The sequence below is a fragment of the Opisthorchis viverrini genome (assembly GCF_000715545.1).
Source record: "Opisthorchis viverrini unplaced genomic scaffold opera_v5_60, whole genome shotgun sequence".
Taxonomy (NCBI): domain Eukaryota; kingdom Metazoa; phylum Platyhelminthes; class Trematoda; order Opisthorchiida; family Opisthorchiidae; genus Opisthorchis; species Opisthorchis viverrini.
Window position 1 is genome coordinate 1,897,196 of NW_008751712.1, and position 19,463 is coordinate 1,916,658.

Here is a 19,463-nt window from a genome sequence, read left to right on the forward strand (position 1 = left end):
CGCTTTGTAGCTTCAGACAACCACGGCGCGTGACATCAGACACCGCGTTGGTTAGATAATGTCCTGCCTACATGTTTACTGTTTTGCACGACAGTTCCGTTCTCCTTTGGGAATATTAACAAGGAATTTCTTCGTAAGGGATCTCAGCAACCATATGGGTGGAAGGAAGAGACCTTTGCTGCCCAAATGAACAACTGTTGGACATGAAAGCGATTCCACGGATCACGTAATAAATCCCACCGTCCAATAGACGCAAAGCGTAGTTACAGGAAGACATATTACTCGCACGCACCAAATGAACAACTGTTGGACATGAAAGCGATTCCACGGATCACGTAATAAATCCCACCGTCCAATAGACGCAAAGCGTAGTTACAGGAAGACATATTACTCGCACGCACCAAATGAACAACTGTTGGACATGAAAGCGATTCCACGGATCACGTAATAAATCCCACCGTCCAATAGACGCAAAGCGTAGTTACGGGAAGATATATTACTCGCACGCATCATCAGTAGTATCCACCGTTACATGGGTCGTTTGCTTCAATTGGTGGGCCCTCTTCTCCTCTACTTGAGGGAGATTTGTACTACTGCTCGTATACTGTTGTTCAACTGCTAAGTGCAGACCAAACCAACGGGACTGTTTAGGTAGCTCTTAATACCACTGCCTCAAATACCTGCTCACATTGCTTACAAAGAACCTAGCTGGGTGCTTCTGTCGTGTTGGTGGCATGCACAAAAAACTCCAATATCATCCTCACTGGTCAACGGAGGCCATAAAACATCAAAACGTTTGGTTCGGATGCCACGATACACGGGATGGACTACACTCCTAGATACTTTAGTGCTTAGGCTGAGTTTCAAACAGCGGGTGGTTCACTAAAAGCCCTCTAAATACCTTTGTAGTGTACTGCTCATAAGGTTGCTGAAAACCCGTCGACAGGCCACGACCGGGCTTATCAAGTAAGCGCGATCCCCGGGTTTCCGTCAACCTTATGTTCTACTTGAAACCGAATTGCGCGAAATTAGTGAAATTAACCTGAGAACATCACAAACGAGAGATTCAGCTGGGTTCAAGGTGAGTCTCTCGAAAAAACAAATTAGTTTGCAGATGAGTGTATTTTCGACAATTTCGTGCAATTCGGTTTCAAGTAGAACATTAGGTTGACGGTAACTCGGGGACTGCGCCTACCTGATGAGCTCCAAGAAGGGCGAAACCGGTCGTGGGCTGTCGATGGATTTTCAGCAACCTTGTGAGTAGTACATTACAATGATATACATGTATCACGACATCTCGAATATCGTAGCGACTGAAACACGAGGCCATCTGGTGTAGCACATTCAGTTGCCTGAGAACATCGCAAACGAGAGATTGAGGTGGGTTTCAGGTAAGTCTCTCTCGAAAAAAAAACAAATCAGTTTGCAAATGAGCATATACCCCCTAAATACCCTTTATTGAACTAATTGGCTTTACTGGTTTGAAGTTGAGCATGTACGTGAATTTTGATTGAATTAGCACGACTTGTAGTTCTTCCACCAATGGGTTAATATACGATTGATGGAGTCCTCGTTAGTGCTTAGGACAAGAAACCTGAACGGTAAAGAGGATTTGCCGTGTGCTCCGGCACATAGTTTGTACCCAAGTTAAGTCAAAATGTGGTAGATGAAGTAATGATCGATCGTCTACGTTTAATCTCAACATCAATAAACCACTGACGGCTGTCAGCAGACTTTGGAGCCGTACCCCCGTCTTGGGCTATCAGTAATTAGCTCTCGTGTAGCACCGTAAATTTCGAAGTAGACCTTTGTGAAACCGCTGCGGTCACAGCAAAACTATTGAGGTCTCCGACAGAATCACATGATTCCTATCCACCTTCAGTTCACGCTAAGGGTAGGCAGTCTAACCAAAGCAAACGGTAAACTGATACGACACAACTAGACCACAAACCTTCTTGCACTCTTTCTAACCAAAGCAAACAACTAGACCACAAACCTTCTTGCACTCTCTCCCATCGTTGTATAATGAAAAAGACTTCACAAAAATTGATTATGATTTGTGGCAATTTCAGAATAACCCTGCAAACAGCGTGTTTTCGGAATAGCAATCAGATTTATCATGGGGCATTCTCTTTGTCGGGTTAAATATCAGTCGAGCAAGGATTGAATTTCAAAACGTACAAAGAACAGGAATACACTACTTATAAGTTTCTTCAGTAGTAGCCTTATGAGTAGTGTAATACGTCTATGCTTGTATCGTGATATCCCAAATATCATCCGCACAGAAACATGAGGCGGCCTTACGCAGCAAATTCAGTTGCATAGGGAAGTCGTAAACAAGAGATTCAGCAAAACCAAAATTGTTTGCAAATAAGTGTATTTCGTTGTACGTTGTACTACCCCGAAACCTATCTCGATATCCTGCTGGATGCAATCTTCCAAAGTTTTGGAACGAATACAAATATGGCACCACTTTTGAGTGTCAAATAATTTTCAGAGAGAAAATGTAGAACCTGTGAAATGTGATAGAAATTCTAACCCTGGAATATTTTGGCCTCTGAAATTTAAAGAACGCGGGGCATCAAAGCCAGGGTATCCAAATCTGGGGTCCTCACTCCTTTTAATTGAACTCTAGATGACTAGACATAGTTATTCCTGATAGTTTTTGCGTTGGTATCCCATTTTTTGGAAGTTAATTGATTTTCTGGGAATCCATCGATATTTGATTGTGACGATCACCATTCAATACATTGCTTTTTTCAGAGCACCCGAATATCACCACTGAAGTAATACTAAAATGACATACTCATTAGAACGAGTGAAAAAAGCTATGTGAAGCAGGAAGAATAGAGGTGTCAGCAGTAGCCCGCTTTCTCTAATCCGCCCTTCTGTATGCAGCAAGTAAAGTGATCCGGCCGATGGCATCACTCGACAGCCGACGTATCAAGACAGTATTGTTGTTCGCAACGATCATGGTTTTCCGTGGGCTGGGGCACTGCCAGAGCTTCAAAACCTAGACAGGAGGACGATTAGGTGGTCCAGTGGCTCATAAGCCCGATGGCAAGGCACAGGTGTTTGCCTGGAAATGCAAGTACACTTCCATTACAGATGTTCCAACCGCCAAATTGGAAGGCCATTAGACTGTGTTGGTCATATCTTCAACCACTGACCAGTGAGAGACTCTATGAGTGTAGCGGGACCCCCCCGGGTATAGCTTAATTGATCCGGAGGTACAAAAACCGTCCTACCACCGTGCGATCCGGTCTTTAGGGGAAAGGATGTTTAGCGGGACTGACAGCTGAATGGCTTTAAACAGGCGGGTGGCCTAACGGCTCGTATTTATTGCACAATACATGAGATTTACCGCGGATGTTGATCCCAAGTGTGATTAGTCTAATTTTAGGAACGTTTCCAATTTTCGTTGATTCAGTCCCTCGATGAAGGCCGTCTAGTAATTTAGTCAAACAGTTCATATCATCAGACGATCATGTCATGAGAAACCGGCTTTTCTGGACCATCGACTTGGACTTTGGTTCGATCGATAGGACATCACTGGACACTGCTGCGAACGATCATCAACGTCAGGAATACAGGGCGGTAGAAACTTAATGAAACAACACATTTTTGCCTGCTTTTTACGGGTGGTGGTAGTTCTTAAAAGAATCCTGCAAATTCCGCGGCTTTCAAAACAAGTGCCCCTAATTTTTCCAAAATAATTTCTCAAAGTGGAGAATTGCAGATTTTAGAGACGACTGATAACTGGAGCGTGCATGTTGATGCCGATAATTTGAGACAATGTTTTAGGGTCATGAGACGCTTACTCTTGTAATTTGAAAATTATGGGGCTCAGACCAAGCTACTCACTGTAAATGAAGGCCCAATCCACTAAGTATTCCGACAACTTCATGCAAATTGTCTCTGTGTCGATCTTTATACCATAATGGCTTAGATGAACATTGAAATAATGGAGCAGTGGTAGGAGATTCGACCGCATTTGGAGAGTGGACTTCTGTCGCACTTATCAACGTAAAATAGGAAGTTCATCGTCCCTCGTGCGGGGAGGGGGAGCTGACCACATTCACTCCTTGCCGCAAAAAACTAACGGGTACGTCAATAGTTCCAGGCTTCTAACTGTGATAGATGCAACTGGGTTATTTCGTTCATTCGGACATCTAAAAATACCCAAGTTCTTGAAGTTTCCACGCGGTTTGTGTTCATACTTATGAGTTGAATTGAAGCCGAGGTAAATCGAATTTCACGTGACCCTCTAAATTCAATGTTCGACTCAAAGTTTGCTTATTTTTTGCTTAAAACTAGGATGTATTCCGTTCCTTAATTGAGGGAAATGAATGGAGCTGTCTAAATACAAAACAGAATTCCTGATGAACAATGCTCTCCATCTCCTTAATAAGCCTCAAAAAGCAGAAGTTCGTCAGTAGGCTTTCAAACAGATTCTGTCAATCTATTAAGTAGTGTTGTATGGGAAAAATAACTGGTCTCATTTAGTTCAATTCTTCGGTGGTTCGTAAATTACCTTGCTACCATTCTTCTGCACTGTCAAACTCTATTTCTAGTGGTATTCATTTCCAGCCGTTTGACCCCAGTTGCGCTAAACCTTGACATTTGTCCTCTAAAGCACGACACTTTGAGTCTCGTTGTTATCATAGTCATTATCGATTATCTCTTTTGCTCGATTTCACCTGCCCCCCACCGCTTCGGCACTTGAACAGATATCTTCAACGTCTCCTTCTTGTCCATGGTCATTGGTGCTGTCATCGGATCAGTTACACCATCCTCTTGTTCTACCACAAATGCGTCACATGGGTGATGATCAATTTGCTGGTTGTTTTCTATTCCGGATTTTCTGCAACCACCTGGTGCTCGAGCATCGTATACGGGCTTTACAATGCACCCGTGACAGCCTTGTCCATATTCTTTTTCGGAATCTTTGAAAGGCCCCTGACAGATGACCAGTTGTTGGAGAACCCAACACTTTATCGATTGGTAGGTGGTTTGACCTCTTCTCAATGACCTTGAAAATACATTGAGGTTGCTGGTTGCAACTACAAAATTCAAGCTATTGGTATTTTGTTTCAACTAAAGGTTGAATTTTGATTTCCTCAGACAAGGTGATGCGGTTGTGGTCGGATATATCCGATGGTTGCACTCATCCTATGATATATTGATTAGAACAAATACTCTTTATAGAACAATCCAGAGACTATCGATTTGGCGCGTTCGATATACTAATTCCCGGTTTGTCAATCCGAGCCATCGTGCGATTTCAACTGCACGGGTGGGCGAGATGGCTTGGTGGTTAAAGCGGGACGTCTGTGGTTCGAACCCGGCCTCTGCCTCTCGACTTAACCAGTCTAAGTTTTGGCAACTTGGCAGTATCCCGGCCCTCATGCTTCCTTCTTGTGGCATCGTAGTTGAGGTGTTACAGCTAAACGGTTTTCGCTGCACGGGCAAACAAGGCAATCTAATTGGATTTCGGTCATTTTTGATCACACGTTGCATATTGTGACCCCTAGTCTTATGTAAATTCAGTTGTTTCTTTCTGCCACCAACATTTTTTCGTGATATATCACTTGACCTCGATTGTATTTCGGCCACTATTGTCAGCTGTGTTGTAGGGAATTAGTTTTTCTTACCGAAAAACTGTCCGTTCTTGTAATGAACTTAATGCTGGAACAAAAATTCCTCCCAGTGACTGTGAGTTGGTGAAAGTGGAATTTACTAGATCACGCCATCAGAGTTTTGCAATGACTGTTCACAAGAGATTACTGTCCTATCGCTAATCCTAGTACCTGTGTAACGGTCATACTACTGATGGGGAGGCACGCGAGTAGTATGTGTTGTTCGTGGAATTCCGCTTTGCGTCTCTTGAAAGAGGGAAATCTGTTGCGGAGTTCGTGAAGTCGTTCTGTAACATTTGCTTGGATTTGAGCGAGGAATGATTGGAGTCAATGAATATCCAGGAAAGTTCAAGAAGACGCGTTCAGGAGAAGATGAATGTCCAGTTTTTGTAAATAAGATGCAAATGAGAGTTTTGCATCCCTGTCCAATAGTCTGTAACCGGTGAGTTGGCATTTTCAAGTAAATAGCTCCGCCGCGAAGGCCTTCTTCCTTTCACCTGTAGCAGTGCACAGTAAACCGTAAGGATCTAGTCCCCCTGAAACTGGTCACAACAGCACTCTTGTTCACCTACAAAGATATAACACTTCCCTCGTCGAGAAGATGACAGAGAAAGTTGGTTATTTTGCTTTCTCTTCGGGGCCATTTCTTTTTATTTGATCCCTTTCTCCCCGGAGAACCGCTTTTGTGATTTACGGTCACCTATTTAGTCCAAGGTGAGGAAATACATGGATGTTTGCAAAAAACACACAGTTCGTGCTCATTTTCAAATACGCCAATTTAAATAACCGTTGGCTTTTTAGTATCTATACACAGGTAGAAGCAGAGGCGTTAGTCAAAAACGGGAAACTGGTTAGTTGTCCTCCTACGTCTGCCTATTCTGGGGTTGCATTCCAGGACTTGAAAAGCGCATGAGACGAAGTTTGGGCTAATTTAGGTTGAATTGAGTGTGTTATGTCCTTTTTAATGCATTCGGTCATGCAATCAAAACTTCCTTGGCATCGAGAACGAGTTACTCAGTCTTTATTCATGTATAAACGCTTGATCATCAACGTTTTGATACTGGTAGCTTATCTGAAACTTTTTTATGTTGAAGGAATAAGCCGCAATTTCCAATGCATGTGGCTGCACTGTACACCACAAAACGTTTTTTTGTTTGTTTTTCTTTCACTGTCATCAATCAATATTCCCATATGGGAGAAAATATATACTGCAATATCTCGATTATCGTCTCAACTGAGCCATGAGGCGGCCTGTGTGCAACACATTCAGTTGTAGAATATCATAAACGAGAGATTCAGTTGAGTTTCTCGTGAAAACCAAATTGATTTGAAAATGAGTGTATTTCTCGAAAACAGTCCGGTTGGGGTTCAAATAGAAAATAAGTTGGACGGAAACTCGAGGACTGCGCCTACCTGATGAACCCCAAGAAGGGCGAAACCAGTCGTGGGCTGTCGACGAGTTTTCAGCAATCTTGTGAGTAGTTTCCTTTATGAAAATATACTGCCATATCTCGAATATCGTGCCAACTGAAACATGAGGCGGCCAGTTTGCAGCACATTCAGTTGTAGAATATAATACACGAGAGATTCAGTTGAGTCTCACGTGAAAACCAAATGAATTTGCAAATTAGTGTATTTCTCGAGCTACTGAGTCTATTTGGGTATGAACGCTTGATCGTGAACGTTCAGGTACTAGTGAAGCTCGTCTGAATTCTTTAAGTTGAAGGAATAACCCGCAATTTCCGATGGATATGGCTGCACCACAACAGCTTTTGTTTGTTTGTTTTTCCCTTACTGTCATCAATCCGCACCCCCAGATGAGTAAGAATAAAACCTATGCGTATGTTGAAATTTATTTCTTGGTTCAGATTTCCCGAAACGCAAATCTTCGTCTGTGGCGTTTCCTGCTCTTTGTGCTTGACGGCATATGGCACGGAACGGTGATATTCTACAGTGTCTACTGGTTTCTGGCCGGCGGAGGAATGTTCTCCGAAGCCACGTTCATCGATCCCGATTCACATGGGTCCTATTTCGACGTCAGTCTTTGTGGAGGGTCTGCACTCGTCTACGCCGTGATCAGCGTCAACCTTCGAGTGGTTCTCACATCGCGAGATCTAAATTGGCCACTATTTGGTTCCATTCTCTTCACACTGCTGTCCTACTTGCTGTTTCTCATGTTTTACCAGGTAATGTTAGGTAATATTAATAAAGTAAATAAATAAACAAAATTTACAATAAAGTAATATTGATGACCAGTTATCATTGATCAGTTGAAGACCTAATCGATTCCCCTCTGCATCACAGCTTTTCTTTCTTGCAATTGACCAAAAAAACAAATCTGAAACTGGGGAACTTATTGATCAACATTCGAATTTCTTTGATGATCCACCCAGTGAAAAAATAATAGATTTCGTTCCAGACATAGTTCTCCGAGCACTTGATTGGAACTTTCAGATTTCCAGATTTATTAAATCATTGCCCAAACTTCTGGACATCTTCACTAAACTTTCATTTTTCTAGCAAAAACAGAGGAATCGGAACTCGGCGGATCTTTTTCACTACTCCTAGTTGGATGCCCATTCAAACTGAGCTCTCACTTTTTGAGTGCGTTTCATCTCTTTTTCACACCACATTCTATTATTGCAATCATCTGAATTTAGAGACTTTCTATCATCGCTTCATTTTAAGTAAATGTACCGAGGGTTGATGTAATTCTTGTGCGTGAGAAACAGACCGCTACACGGGTGTTTTCTTTGTCAATGAGTTCATAAAGCTGTATTCATCGTCTTATGGGGACAACCACTCACTGGTTAAATTCTACTGACGGAGCACAGTTGAATGGAAATGTTGAGTACACGTATATTGGTGTACTTTACTGATGCCGTGTAGCGCGCACAAAGCCGTCTACATATGGAACGGACATAACAGATTAGGCATCAAGCAAGCATGCTGTTCTCACGCACTGGGAAACGGTGGGTTCAACAACGTTTAAGGTGAAGCTGATAACTAATATACAGAATGTCTCATAATAAAAGCAAAAAATAATATTCAAGTTAACACCTTAACAGTAATTTACACGTTAGTCATTTTTTATACGGACACACATGCATTATGGAGGTTTACTGCAAACAAACTGACATGACAAAATTATTGAAAAACAGCCTATTTCTTCCATAACAAGTTGGAGGCGTAATGAGATGTGAGACACGCGGTACGTTGCTCCTTGTCTTCTTCCGGGATGTTTTGTAATAAAGTGAAATGATGCGGGTAGAGATGAAGGTGGCGTCTCATATTACGATGCACGCTGGCGCGGGGAATGCCGGTCAACTGAGACACCTGAGTTATTGACGAAGATGTAATGGTGCTCTGGGACTGAAGTTGCTCGACGGTATTCTGTACAACGGGCGCTCTTTCATCACACAGAAACTTCCGCCCTTTGCCAGGAAAATCCATTACAGATCCAGTGGACTTGAATGTCGCAATCAAGCGTGTAATGGTCGACACGGTGAAAGGATCTTTTTAATGAGACCATGTTTGATTTTGTACCCACGAAGTGCAGTGGTGGCACTTTCACCAAGGGAATAACAGAGTTTCACAATTTCCACGTGCGTACTGACAACCATCGTAGACAGAAAGAAAGTGCCAACACTCGCATACAAAACCTCTTTTATGTGGCTTCTGATCATAAAAATTCTTGTCATCCTTTTTTCATGAAGGAAACTACTCACAGGGTGGCTGAAAACTCTTCGATGAAGAGTTTTCAGCAACCTTGTGAGTGACTGTTAACCTGTTCGCCAAGCTTGGCAATTGACTCGAGAGCGTTTCGTCAACATACTAGGAGAGATTATCAGTGCGCAGTTGGATGGCAAGTTTCTGATGGTGTTCCCTCGTATGGTGACGAAACGTTTGCAAATAGATTGGCAAACCCGGCGAACAAATCAAACGTCACCTGATCGGCAACCAATAAGCTCACTCGAGGTAACGATAGTTCGACACATCACCAGCTGATATGCTGCACCCATGTTAACGGAATTCGCAAGATTGTTGTGATATGGGACCTGCTGTTGTAACAGTAGATACTACTAATGAGGCATGCGAGTAGGATGTGGTTTTCTCGTAGATCCGATTCGCATCTATTGGAAAGTGGGATTTATTATGGAATTTGTGAAACTACTTTGTAGCATTTGTTTACATTTGAAGGATAGCCGATGAGTCTGCTGGAAATTCTAGGAAGACTCAGTTTTTATAAACGAGAGTTTTGCTTCCCTGTCCAATAGTCTGTAACGGTTCAGTTGGTGTTTTCCAACGAATGACTGCGCAGCAAAGGCCCTCTTCTTTTCGCTGCTAGTTCCCAATAGGGTGGAAGAGCCGCACAACATTCCCTTGCTCTTCAGTATAGATTAGCCCCGTCTAATTTGACTGAAAGAACCTTCACAAGTGGGTCCGGGCATGAATATGGGGAGGAAGCAAATCCATGGGTGCATGGCACTCCACTGAAAAAGACATCAAAAACTCAGTCCATTGACTACTGTAAGCGAAAGAACTGCGGAACTACAGAAGATAACAAACTAGAATGAACGGATGTAGAAGAGGCAGGTGAACTAAAAGAAAATCTTTGGGATTAATCTACCTTCCAGGAATAATATTGAACCAACGAATCGAAAAAGGATATAGAACGACTGAATAACCTGGTCATCAAATTAAAACTAAATCGGCGAAACATGAGATAGAAACAATGCATCAAACAGGGAACAAGAGGCAAATTAACCTCAAGGAGATGAAACGAAGACGCCAGCCAATCAGATTGAAGGATTGTAACTACGACAAACGGAAATCGCCAACTCAGCTAACTAAATTGAAGGAAGACAGACCCCAGCATAGCACAAACCGGGATCAGACTAACGGAAAATGGACATAGAACGACCGAATTGAGCCTTTCCAGCCAACTAATGGAATACGACATATACAGACCACAATAGAACGCAAATCGTGATTGGACCAATGATATTGTAAGGTGTATACCAGTTAGCCAATCACATGAAGGGACATTAGATACTCTCAAACAACTATATAAGCGCAGTGAGACACACCCAACTGCTCACTGACGATGTCTCTTGGACTGCGGATTAAATGCTTGCAAACCAGTTGGCAAGCTTGTTGAATAGATCAACGGCCAATGTTTCGACACAAAGTCTTGGGAAACAGGATATCCGGTAACACCCCGGCTTAAAAAATTCACACAAGGGTTATTGTCTTTCCTCGTCGGTTGCTAGCAGTGATTGAACGTAAGCCCCACACAATTTACAGTGTTTGATCCACTATACCAGTCAAGTGCACGGGATCGCAAAGCCCCGAACCATTTGAAACAGTTCGGCACCTAGCCTCCTTCAATGTCATTGTTAGAGAAACTGTCTGAGTAAGCTCCGATTGCTTGGTTACCTGGGGTCAATCAGAATTCCAATTGAATTTTAGGCGATTGCCCACTGCAGATATACCAGTTACCAAGATTAGTCCACTTTGAGTTGTGTGGTTCAAAGCAATCTACTATGTACACCCTGGTCTCAATCAAAACAAAGATGAAGTGTAACACACTACTGATAAGGTTGCTGAAAGTTCTACGACAGCCCATGACCAGTTTCACCAAAGATGATCGATCAGTACACCATCAACTCATGTCATTTTTTTTATTTTGCATGGTGATTGGAATGTTATATATGGGTATTCTTCGAAGTTCTACTCGACAACAAAATGAAAGCAACCAAACAGAACGTATTTTAATACGTTCCGTCACTTCAATGAAACTGCCACAGCATGTGACGACTTTATTATGGAGCGGTCAGATTGAATAAGCTTGAGGGTAGTAACTTCGTGGCTGATTCATACTCGAACGAAACTGTGCATTCAAATTGTTTGGACAGATAGCATATATGTGGACAGAGAGTGGGAAGATGAAAACGGTGAGTTTTGAGTCGACAAAGCCGTTACTGTTGCCTCTATGAAATAAGGAAGTTGGTTAGAACACTTCGCAGTTTGAAACCATTCGTAATCACAACTAGTGAGTTAAGTTCACCTGGAAATTGTTGATCAGATTTCGCGTCTTATCAACAAAGACAGACGAAAAACTTCACGGGGAAGCTTGAGAGCTTCGACGCCAGTGTGAACTAGCAACTCATCTTACCTAGACAGTTGTTGAAAGTGCATAAACAGAAAAACATCACAAACGACACATTCCGTCAGATTCATTTGAGTCTTGTGTTAAAACCAGATTAGTAGCAGCCTGTCCTTCAAAGCCTATGTGGGTTTCTCAGTCCAAAAGTCAATCCCCGTATTTTCTTCTCTTTTCATCCCATTCGAATCAAGTTTTCTGTGGCTCCGTCGGACCTGGACTTTCAGACCTATTTCAAAATAGTTCACTCGCCGGCGTTTTGGTTCTCCCTTCCAATCTCCGTGTTTGTGGCCAATCTCCCAGCCTTACTGTGGCGAGTGTATTCAGACACTTGGTGGCAGATGCGCGCCCAGACTGAAAAGCAGCGCATCAAAAAACAACGAAAGATGCAAGCAAGATGCTCAAGCTTTTCGTCAGAGGAGGATCGTCGAATCGACGTCCGCCTAACGCGCCACCAAACTGAACGTGAAAGTGAAGATACATCTCGTGATCTTTTCGAAACCGATGAAGCGGGGACCGGTACACCTTGACGTAAGTTCAAGGTTTTATTTGGATTACATTCACGTTTTTCTGACTGAATTTTTATCCATATACCCCGACTTGGTTGAAACCAAACCACTAATAGAGTTCAAGGGAATATGAAGTCCACGTTTTGTCTCCTAGCAACCCTTGTCCGGAACCTGATTACACTTTACTGCTTGAGTGAGCCCAATAGAACATTTCAAAACGGATTCGCATAAGAGTGGATGCAGTACGCTTTTCGTCGGCAGTTTTTTTGCATATCCTCCTCAAGTCTCTAAACGCCAATTTGCAGACTGCTTTCCTCATAGCAAGACAGCTAACGGCTATCGTGTGAATCTATGCCACTAGCTGCTGTAATTGTGTGATACTGTGCCGATCAAAATCGGACGCTTTGTAGACAATGAGCGAAAAATTCGCTGGGCACCACTCTGACTACCGGACAGCTTTTCACTCGTTGTCAGGGATCATCAGCAGTACGCAGTTCACGAAACCGAGAGAGTTTCCAAGCCGTGACTTTCTGCCAATGATCATCATTCGACTGGCCCTTACTTGGACAAGACACGATTCAATGGATAACTTGGAATACTACGGTCTAGCTAATCTACCGCGAACAGACATATCCGGTGCCTACTACAAAAAGAGGGCCTGAATTGACAAACAGAACCTATCATACTGGTGATTCGCCTGTCTCACGTTACGCGTCTGTAGTCCCCTAATTTCTGGTCCTGCATTTGAAATTTCGAATGCCAACGTTTGCGCCCAAAAGGTTTGCATATCCAATGGATAATGCAAGAATCAATGAAATTTACATCTGAAACTACGAACAACTGGATTCACTGTCTCACTGTATCTCTTCAAGCGTAATTAGGACACACACAGCTGACTAGATGCGTTCTCCACATGTCATGTGTCAAGTAGCTGAATTCAGAAAAATGCTCGACCTTTGTAGCAAGACTAGTCCGTCGAAGGGATGCAAGATGTGATTAGTAGTTCTGAGTAAATCGTGCATTCACAGATGGTCATCTTGCACTGACTCCTTCACTGAACTGTGTAATTGTCATGTATAGCCTGTGCTCAGTGGATCAAACAAGACTGTTCCCTTTCGCCTTTTCTCTTTAACCTCGTTATTGATAGGGAAGACTCACTATCAGCCTCTCATGCCTGTGGAGTCGAAGTACTTCCGGGCTGTCCGCTCACAGACATCGAGTACGCAGAGCACATAGGTCTTCTTGGATCTAACCTCGTGGTACTGGAAACAGTAATGAATAACCTAAATAGTTCCGCCTCACGGTTCGACGTGCGTTTGACACCTGCGGTGTAAAGTGCTATTACAAGACTGGCTAGGCTCGAACCCTAGTCTCATGCTTGCGAATGAGCCGCTTGAAGCAGTAGACAGGTTTGTCTAACCATCCGTACCGCGTACTACCATGTCCGCTTCTTCTGCGTAAACCACCTTTTAACCGGATGTAAATGCTTTCACGACGTTTCTCTTCCTCAGTACGCAAATCAACAGCGACCTGACCATGCTATGCGAACAGCATGATGAAGTATGCACGGTGGTTTATAACGATAAAATAAATCACCCGACAATCTATCCTCATTTGATTTGAATTGAAGACTTACTTAACTATGTCTGGATGAATTGTCACTCAACTGAGCTTCATTAGAGTGGTCTCGTTCATCACTGACTCGAAATGGTACAGTTTGATTTGAATTGAAGACTTACTTAAGTATGTCTGGATGAATGGTCACTCAAATGAGCTTCATTAGAGTGATCTCGTTCATCACTGACTCGAAATGGTACAGTGTTGACTCACACATCTCAACTGACCATCTCTAAGCCTATTTGTCAAAGTGTCATGCGTGTCGCGCGTCGGCCAAGGTTGCATGGTTCGGTACTGAGTACGACACATGAGCATCGGATTCAGCCGGAGGAGCTGACCTTAACCGCCAAGCATTCTGTTTTCATTCCAAGTAAAATGCACTTTTCTAGTAAATTCTGAAACACTGGTTGCCTAGACGGCCAACCTACGACGCCGGCCGAAACAACACGGTCCCCTCGGATGGGAAGATCCTAGTCAGTCAATAGGACTGTCTCAATGTAGTTGCGAATTGTTGTTTATTTGTTTGAATGTACAATTCGAATGTATACGGCGCCATTCTGCGCTGCAAACAGGAAATTGGAGGTCTGTGTGTAATTTTGTAATAAGACCGAAGGTATAACGTGCAGCAGAGTTTATCAGTTACCACGGATTTATTCGTTCGAAATTAATCAAAGAATATTTTGTTAAAACCGTCCAGCCTACAACAGTAAAAATAAACAATGATGAGTTCATAACTCCAAACGTTTAACACCCAAGTCTCTAATTGAAACCACTTAATTGCCACATGCGGTTCACACCAGACGAGAGACATTTCAACTGTATTGAGGATCTTCAGAAATCTACACTCCTGGTTCTAGTAAACCTCTGACCAAAAAGGCATGTTCGCACTAAACCTGCGTGGAAACACCCTGGCGGTCTAAATGGCGACACAGCAAACGATCTTGTCGTATCAACTGATGACTGGTCCATCTGTCGGTACACTTTTAGGCAAATTTGACAGCAACGACGTATACTGCCGATGAGGCATACGAGTAGTTTGTAGTTTTCTGTTACCTCGGCCTCGCATCTAGTGGAAGAGGTGGGTTATTACGGAACTTATAGAACTGATGTGCAGCGTTCGTTCACAAATGCGTGATGGTCAATGAATATCCACGAAAGTTGAGGAAAACATGTGAGGATGTTCATTGTTTTTTAAACAAGATGCATATGAGATAGTTACTTTCCTGCCCAATAGTTTGTAACCATTTATTTGACATCTGCTAATGAACGACTTGGCGGGAAAGGGTTTTCTTCCCTCACGAAACGACTACTCGGTACCGTTGTTATATCTCATAATTTTATATTTCTACTTTCTAAGATCTAATGTACAGATGTCTTTTAAAGGCATGCACGTAAGAAGTTTTGCAGAGGCCTCGTTCTCCACTAAGTTATTTCTCGATGGACCCAATACGTTGCACGCAACAAAGCTCAGTCAAACAGTTATGGGAAAACAAAGCTGGAATACCGTGTATTTTCATCATGTAAAGGTGGTAAATAGCTCGTGTTTTCCTGATGTTGAGCAGATTGAAGTCTTTCCGGAGGTCACGTGCAACCAATTTCCCAACATGGACAGAAGACGTAGGTTGATTGGTTGCTTGTCCAGCCACTTCATAGCGGATAATCAATAAGTTCGAGACCGTCCGTGCCTCATTAACTGAGGTGCCTTGTCTAAGCCTACATTTCTGGCGTTAAAGTCATCTAGTCTTTTTTGGTGTTGATAAGCCAGCGTTTGGGATCGTTGATAGTATTCCGGTATATTCCAGGACATTCTTAGTCGTGTTCTAAACGTGTTCTTTACACTTGCAACTGTATGAGTAGTAATCGCCTTCAACCATAGCTACAAAGAAGAACGATCTTGTCAGTCTTTTGAACCCCAAAACCTTTTCCTGTTACAGGACCCCATCTCTTTTCGTCAAAGAAGATTGACGAAACGGAGTCATATTCAGCACCGTTCCATGTTACTTCACCCATCCATTTTAACCACGGAGTAGATGCTTACGTTTTTCTGGACGCCATGCGTTTTCTTGATTTTATCCTTAGAACAATACACAACAGAATTTCAGATAACATCGAGAAGTTATTGAAAATGTAAAATTGCTTAGAACTTGTTCTGCTTTTTGGCCACGGTTATTGATTGCAACTTCGTTTACAACTATTCCAGACACAAACAGCTCAACGTGTGCGAGCGGAAGGAACGATAGATGTGCACCCTTCTACACACTGAATTGCATTATTCGTCGGTGATTGAAGACCGCCCATAAATAACTGTTATTTTAACTTAATATTTCAAACTTTACTTTACTATTCCCAGCTAATTGAGGTTCGGCCAGTACGTAATAAAACTATGAGTTTGGCACGATTTCTAATTCTCCAAGAGGCACATTTCGATAGCTCCTGGATAAGCCGATCGTGTACCATGCCTCATTCATTTCACTCTTCTCCTTTTAAACGATGATAAGACCTTAAGTACGTCGAACGAAGTGACAGGTATAAAGCGTGGTCATCACCAGTTTCAATGCGAATTTTATCACCCCTGCGAGATGATCCAAGTGGTTAGAGCATGAATTTTCTGACTGGAAGGTCCGTGGTTCGAACCCGACCTCTTTTTCCCGATTTTCGCTCTCCAGGCTTGAGCAGCCTGGCAGTATCTCAGCCCTCGCGCCTTCCTTGTGTGGCGGGGCAGCTAGACACCGAAAGAGTGATGCACTATCACCTGTGCCGCTATGCTGCTCTGTTTCACAGAGAAAAGTGTGGAACAACTTTTCAGTCAGACGGAGGTGATGCATGTTCGAACTATTCTTAACACTGGATGCCAATTTTACGCCATGGTACAAATGAGGTATCGAGCTGATCGGTGCTTAAAACATGAGGAAAAAGGCATTCTAGGAAGCAAAATGAAACGGGTGCGCAACACATAATTTAAGTCTGAATTGCTGATCCTCAGCCTTCAAACAAGGAATGTTGCAGTGAAACTGACCTTTTATGTCCTGTTTTCGATTTAATGACAATTGGCTGCAAGGAAAATGGGAGTTTTTGTACACATGTCATAGCACACGACAATGGAGGTCGATCGCTTAAATATTAGCTGGATGGGTGATCACCAGTACCGATGAACTAACACACTGGCGCAGGGGGCTTCTAGGTGCACACAAGTCCATAGAAGTCGTTTCCAACTTGGGTTCAAAGTACCCGGAACGATTGCCAGCCAGCGATCATACTGCGGAGTGCTCAAGTAGAACACAGGTTTAACGGAAACTCGGAGACTACGCCTACCTGATGAGCCCCAAGAATAGCGAAATTGGTCATGGGCTGTCCACGGGTTTTCAGCAACCCTATGAGTAGTAGATTACTTATTTTCGTTTGTATGTTTCGACAGGCCCCATAATCAAGGCTGGCCGCACACCAGTAATTTCAAAACAAGATCATATACGTCGTTCAAGTGCGTTTTCAAACGTCTTGGGTATGAACATCTTCAGTAGCTGGCAAGTTAGACATATCCTACTTTAACTGCAGATGCAGGTATGGAATTATTCATTTTACACCATTATCGGCACAAGTTTCAGTCAGTTTCAAACAATAAGTCTTCGTTAGTCTGTCCCACTTCCTTCATTTCAGTGCATCTAGAAACCGAAACATAATGCTCAATCAGCCATAAACGGTCAATTACATACGACATCTAGTGCCAAACAGGTTGAAGCTCAGCTCCACTCACGCGCAATTCTTATAGTATACTAACCGGATCACTCACTGGTCTACTCGCTCAAAAATAGTGTGTGAGTGCAATTCATTTATTCGCTTGCCTTGTCAACTAAACGAACTGGCCACTGATACTCGACCTTCTAAATTTGGGTGATGAATGTAAACCCCCCAAAACTTGCTACAAGAAAAAAAGACTGAGCACGTATGAGGCGCCCCAAAAGTACACAAATGGATAATACAACCCTACAGCGAAGCTTTGAACGGTATTCTGAATAATGTGTTTCATCAGGTGACTGCCACGGCAAAGCCGAACACCGGAACGGCATTCCATATCACACCTTCTTCCGCTAACGTAGATCTGACCGGATTAGTGGATGAAAATGGCTTTAGCACATGGTTGCGTAACTACGCAATGGCCACATGGTTGCACCACTGAAGGAATGGTATCTTTTCGAAAGAGAAAGGAAAAGACATGTCCTCGAGAATGCGAATTCGGTTAGCTTAATTAGTTGCATGGAAACACAACCTCGGAGTGCAGAGGACCACACTAACTTCCGCTGGCGTCCTTGCCATCTGTTTACCATCTGATCGAATACACTGGTTGTATCGATCGACCGACCGATTCGCTATCGCTTTCGGTACACAAAACATGATGAGATTAAAGGTAGCTGAGGTCCACACTATTTGCCATATGTTTGGTCAGAAACAGCTTCTTAATTCGGTAATCTCACCATCAAACGTGGCCTTGATTAGAACGCCCCTCAATTTATTCACTTGCCAATGAAACTACGCAGCGCGGAACGTGAAAAACAATGCGGGTTTAATTTACCTATGTTCGTTTTTTCGAAAATGTTGTTCTACATAAACTACACTCCTTCATCGTTTCAGATGAACTTGGCGAACATTGGGTAGTTTTTAACCAGACAACGTTTCGTATCTGACACAGAAGCTCCACCAGGCCAATTGGGCACGTGACCAAGTTGGCCGGACGGAGAACCTATCAGTTAGACCAGTTCAGATTAGCCTTCTAGGACAGCGTTGAATTTCAAATTAGGGATCGTGTCAGCAGGTGTGGTTGCCCAAATCATACGGTTGGTGTGCTGAGGGAACCTCAAATTATTTCTAATCGGGTTTGGTTCCTGAACCTTCTAGTTCAACGTACTTCAACTGATGGTTCACCTTGAATGCCACCATAGATATCGTTCGTCTGTGTGGACTTGCATGTTCTACGATAGTTTAGTTGGGGAGGGTGAGTTAGATCAAGCGCAGTTCAAATCTGGGTTTCTTCTGTTGATGAGTTCTTCTGATAAGCGCCTGAAAATTTCAACAGTTTCTAAGTCCATTTTGTGTTTGGCGTCCACTGCATGTCCTGCCATTGTTGAGGCACTAATGCTCTGTGTTTCTTTGTGGCCCGCTTATTTTCTCTCCTGTGCACTCCTATTCTGGTGTTCATCGGCCGTTTATCCTGTAGAGACAGTGCAGTCGTTGCATTCAATATTTAGAAGGCAGCCTTTCAACTGCACCAGTGCAATTTCCCTTCTGGAACTCTACTCTTACGTTGGCGGTGTTTAAAATCCTTCCAATTAATTTGGACGTCCCTGATTCATATGGAATAACAGCAGTCCTAATCTGCTGCCAGTGGAATTTTGCCACCGACAACCTTCTTAACTGCCGCCCAGTCAGACTAGCTAGATATCCACGAGCCCGAAGTTAGTTCTTTATTTCAATTGGGATCGCTGTCCGTTCAGCATTTTATGTGCACAAGATCCTTACTCGATTGAGCACTGATGAGGT

At 43.0% G+C, this 19,463-nt stretch overlaps 1 protein-coding gene across 1 annotated transcript in view; it reads left to right on the top strand.

The window, feature by feature from the left end:
- Positions 1-16,296, top strand: part of T265_03782 (hypothetical protein) — a gene marked incomplete at both ends in the record, with an annotated part of 36,259 nt that extends 19,963 nt beyond the window's left edge. The window contains 5 exons of the mRNA XM_009168335.1: positions 4,731-5,004; positions 7,409-7,825; positions 9,018-9,181; positions 11,930-12,324; positions 16,132-16,296. Of these exons, the coding sequence (XP_009166599.1) occupies positions 4,731-5,004; positions 7,409-7,825; positions 9,018-9,181; positions 11,930-12,324; positions 16,132-16,214 (1,333 nt within the window). The remainder of the gene's footprint in view (positions 1-4,730; positions 5,005-7,408; positions 7,826-9,017; positions 9,182-11,929; positions 12,325-16,131) is intronic.
- Between the last annotated feature and the right edge of the window lie 3,167 nt (positions 16,297-19,463).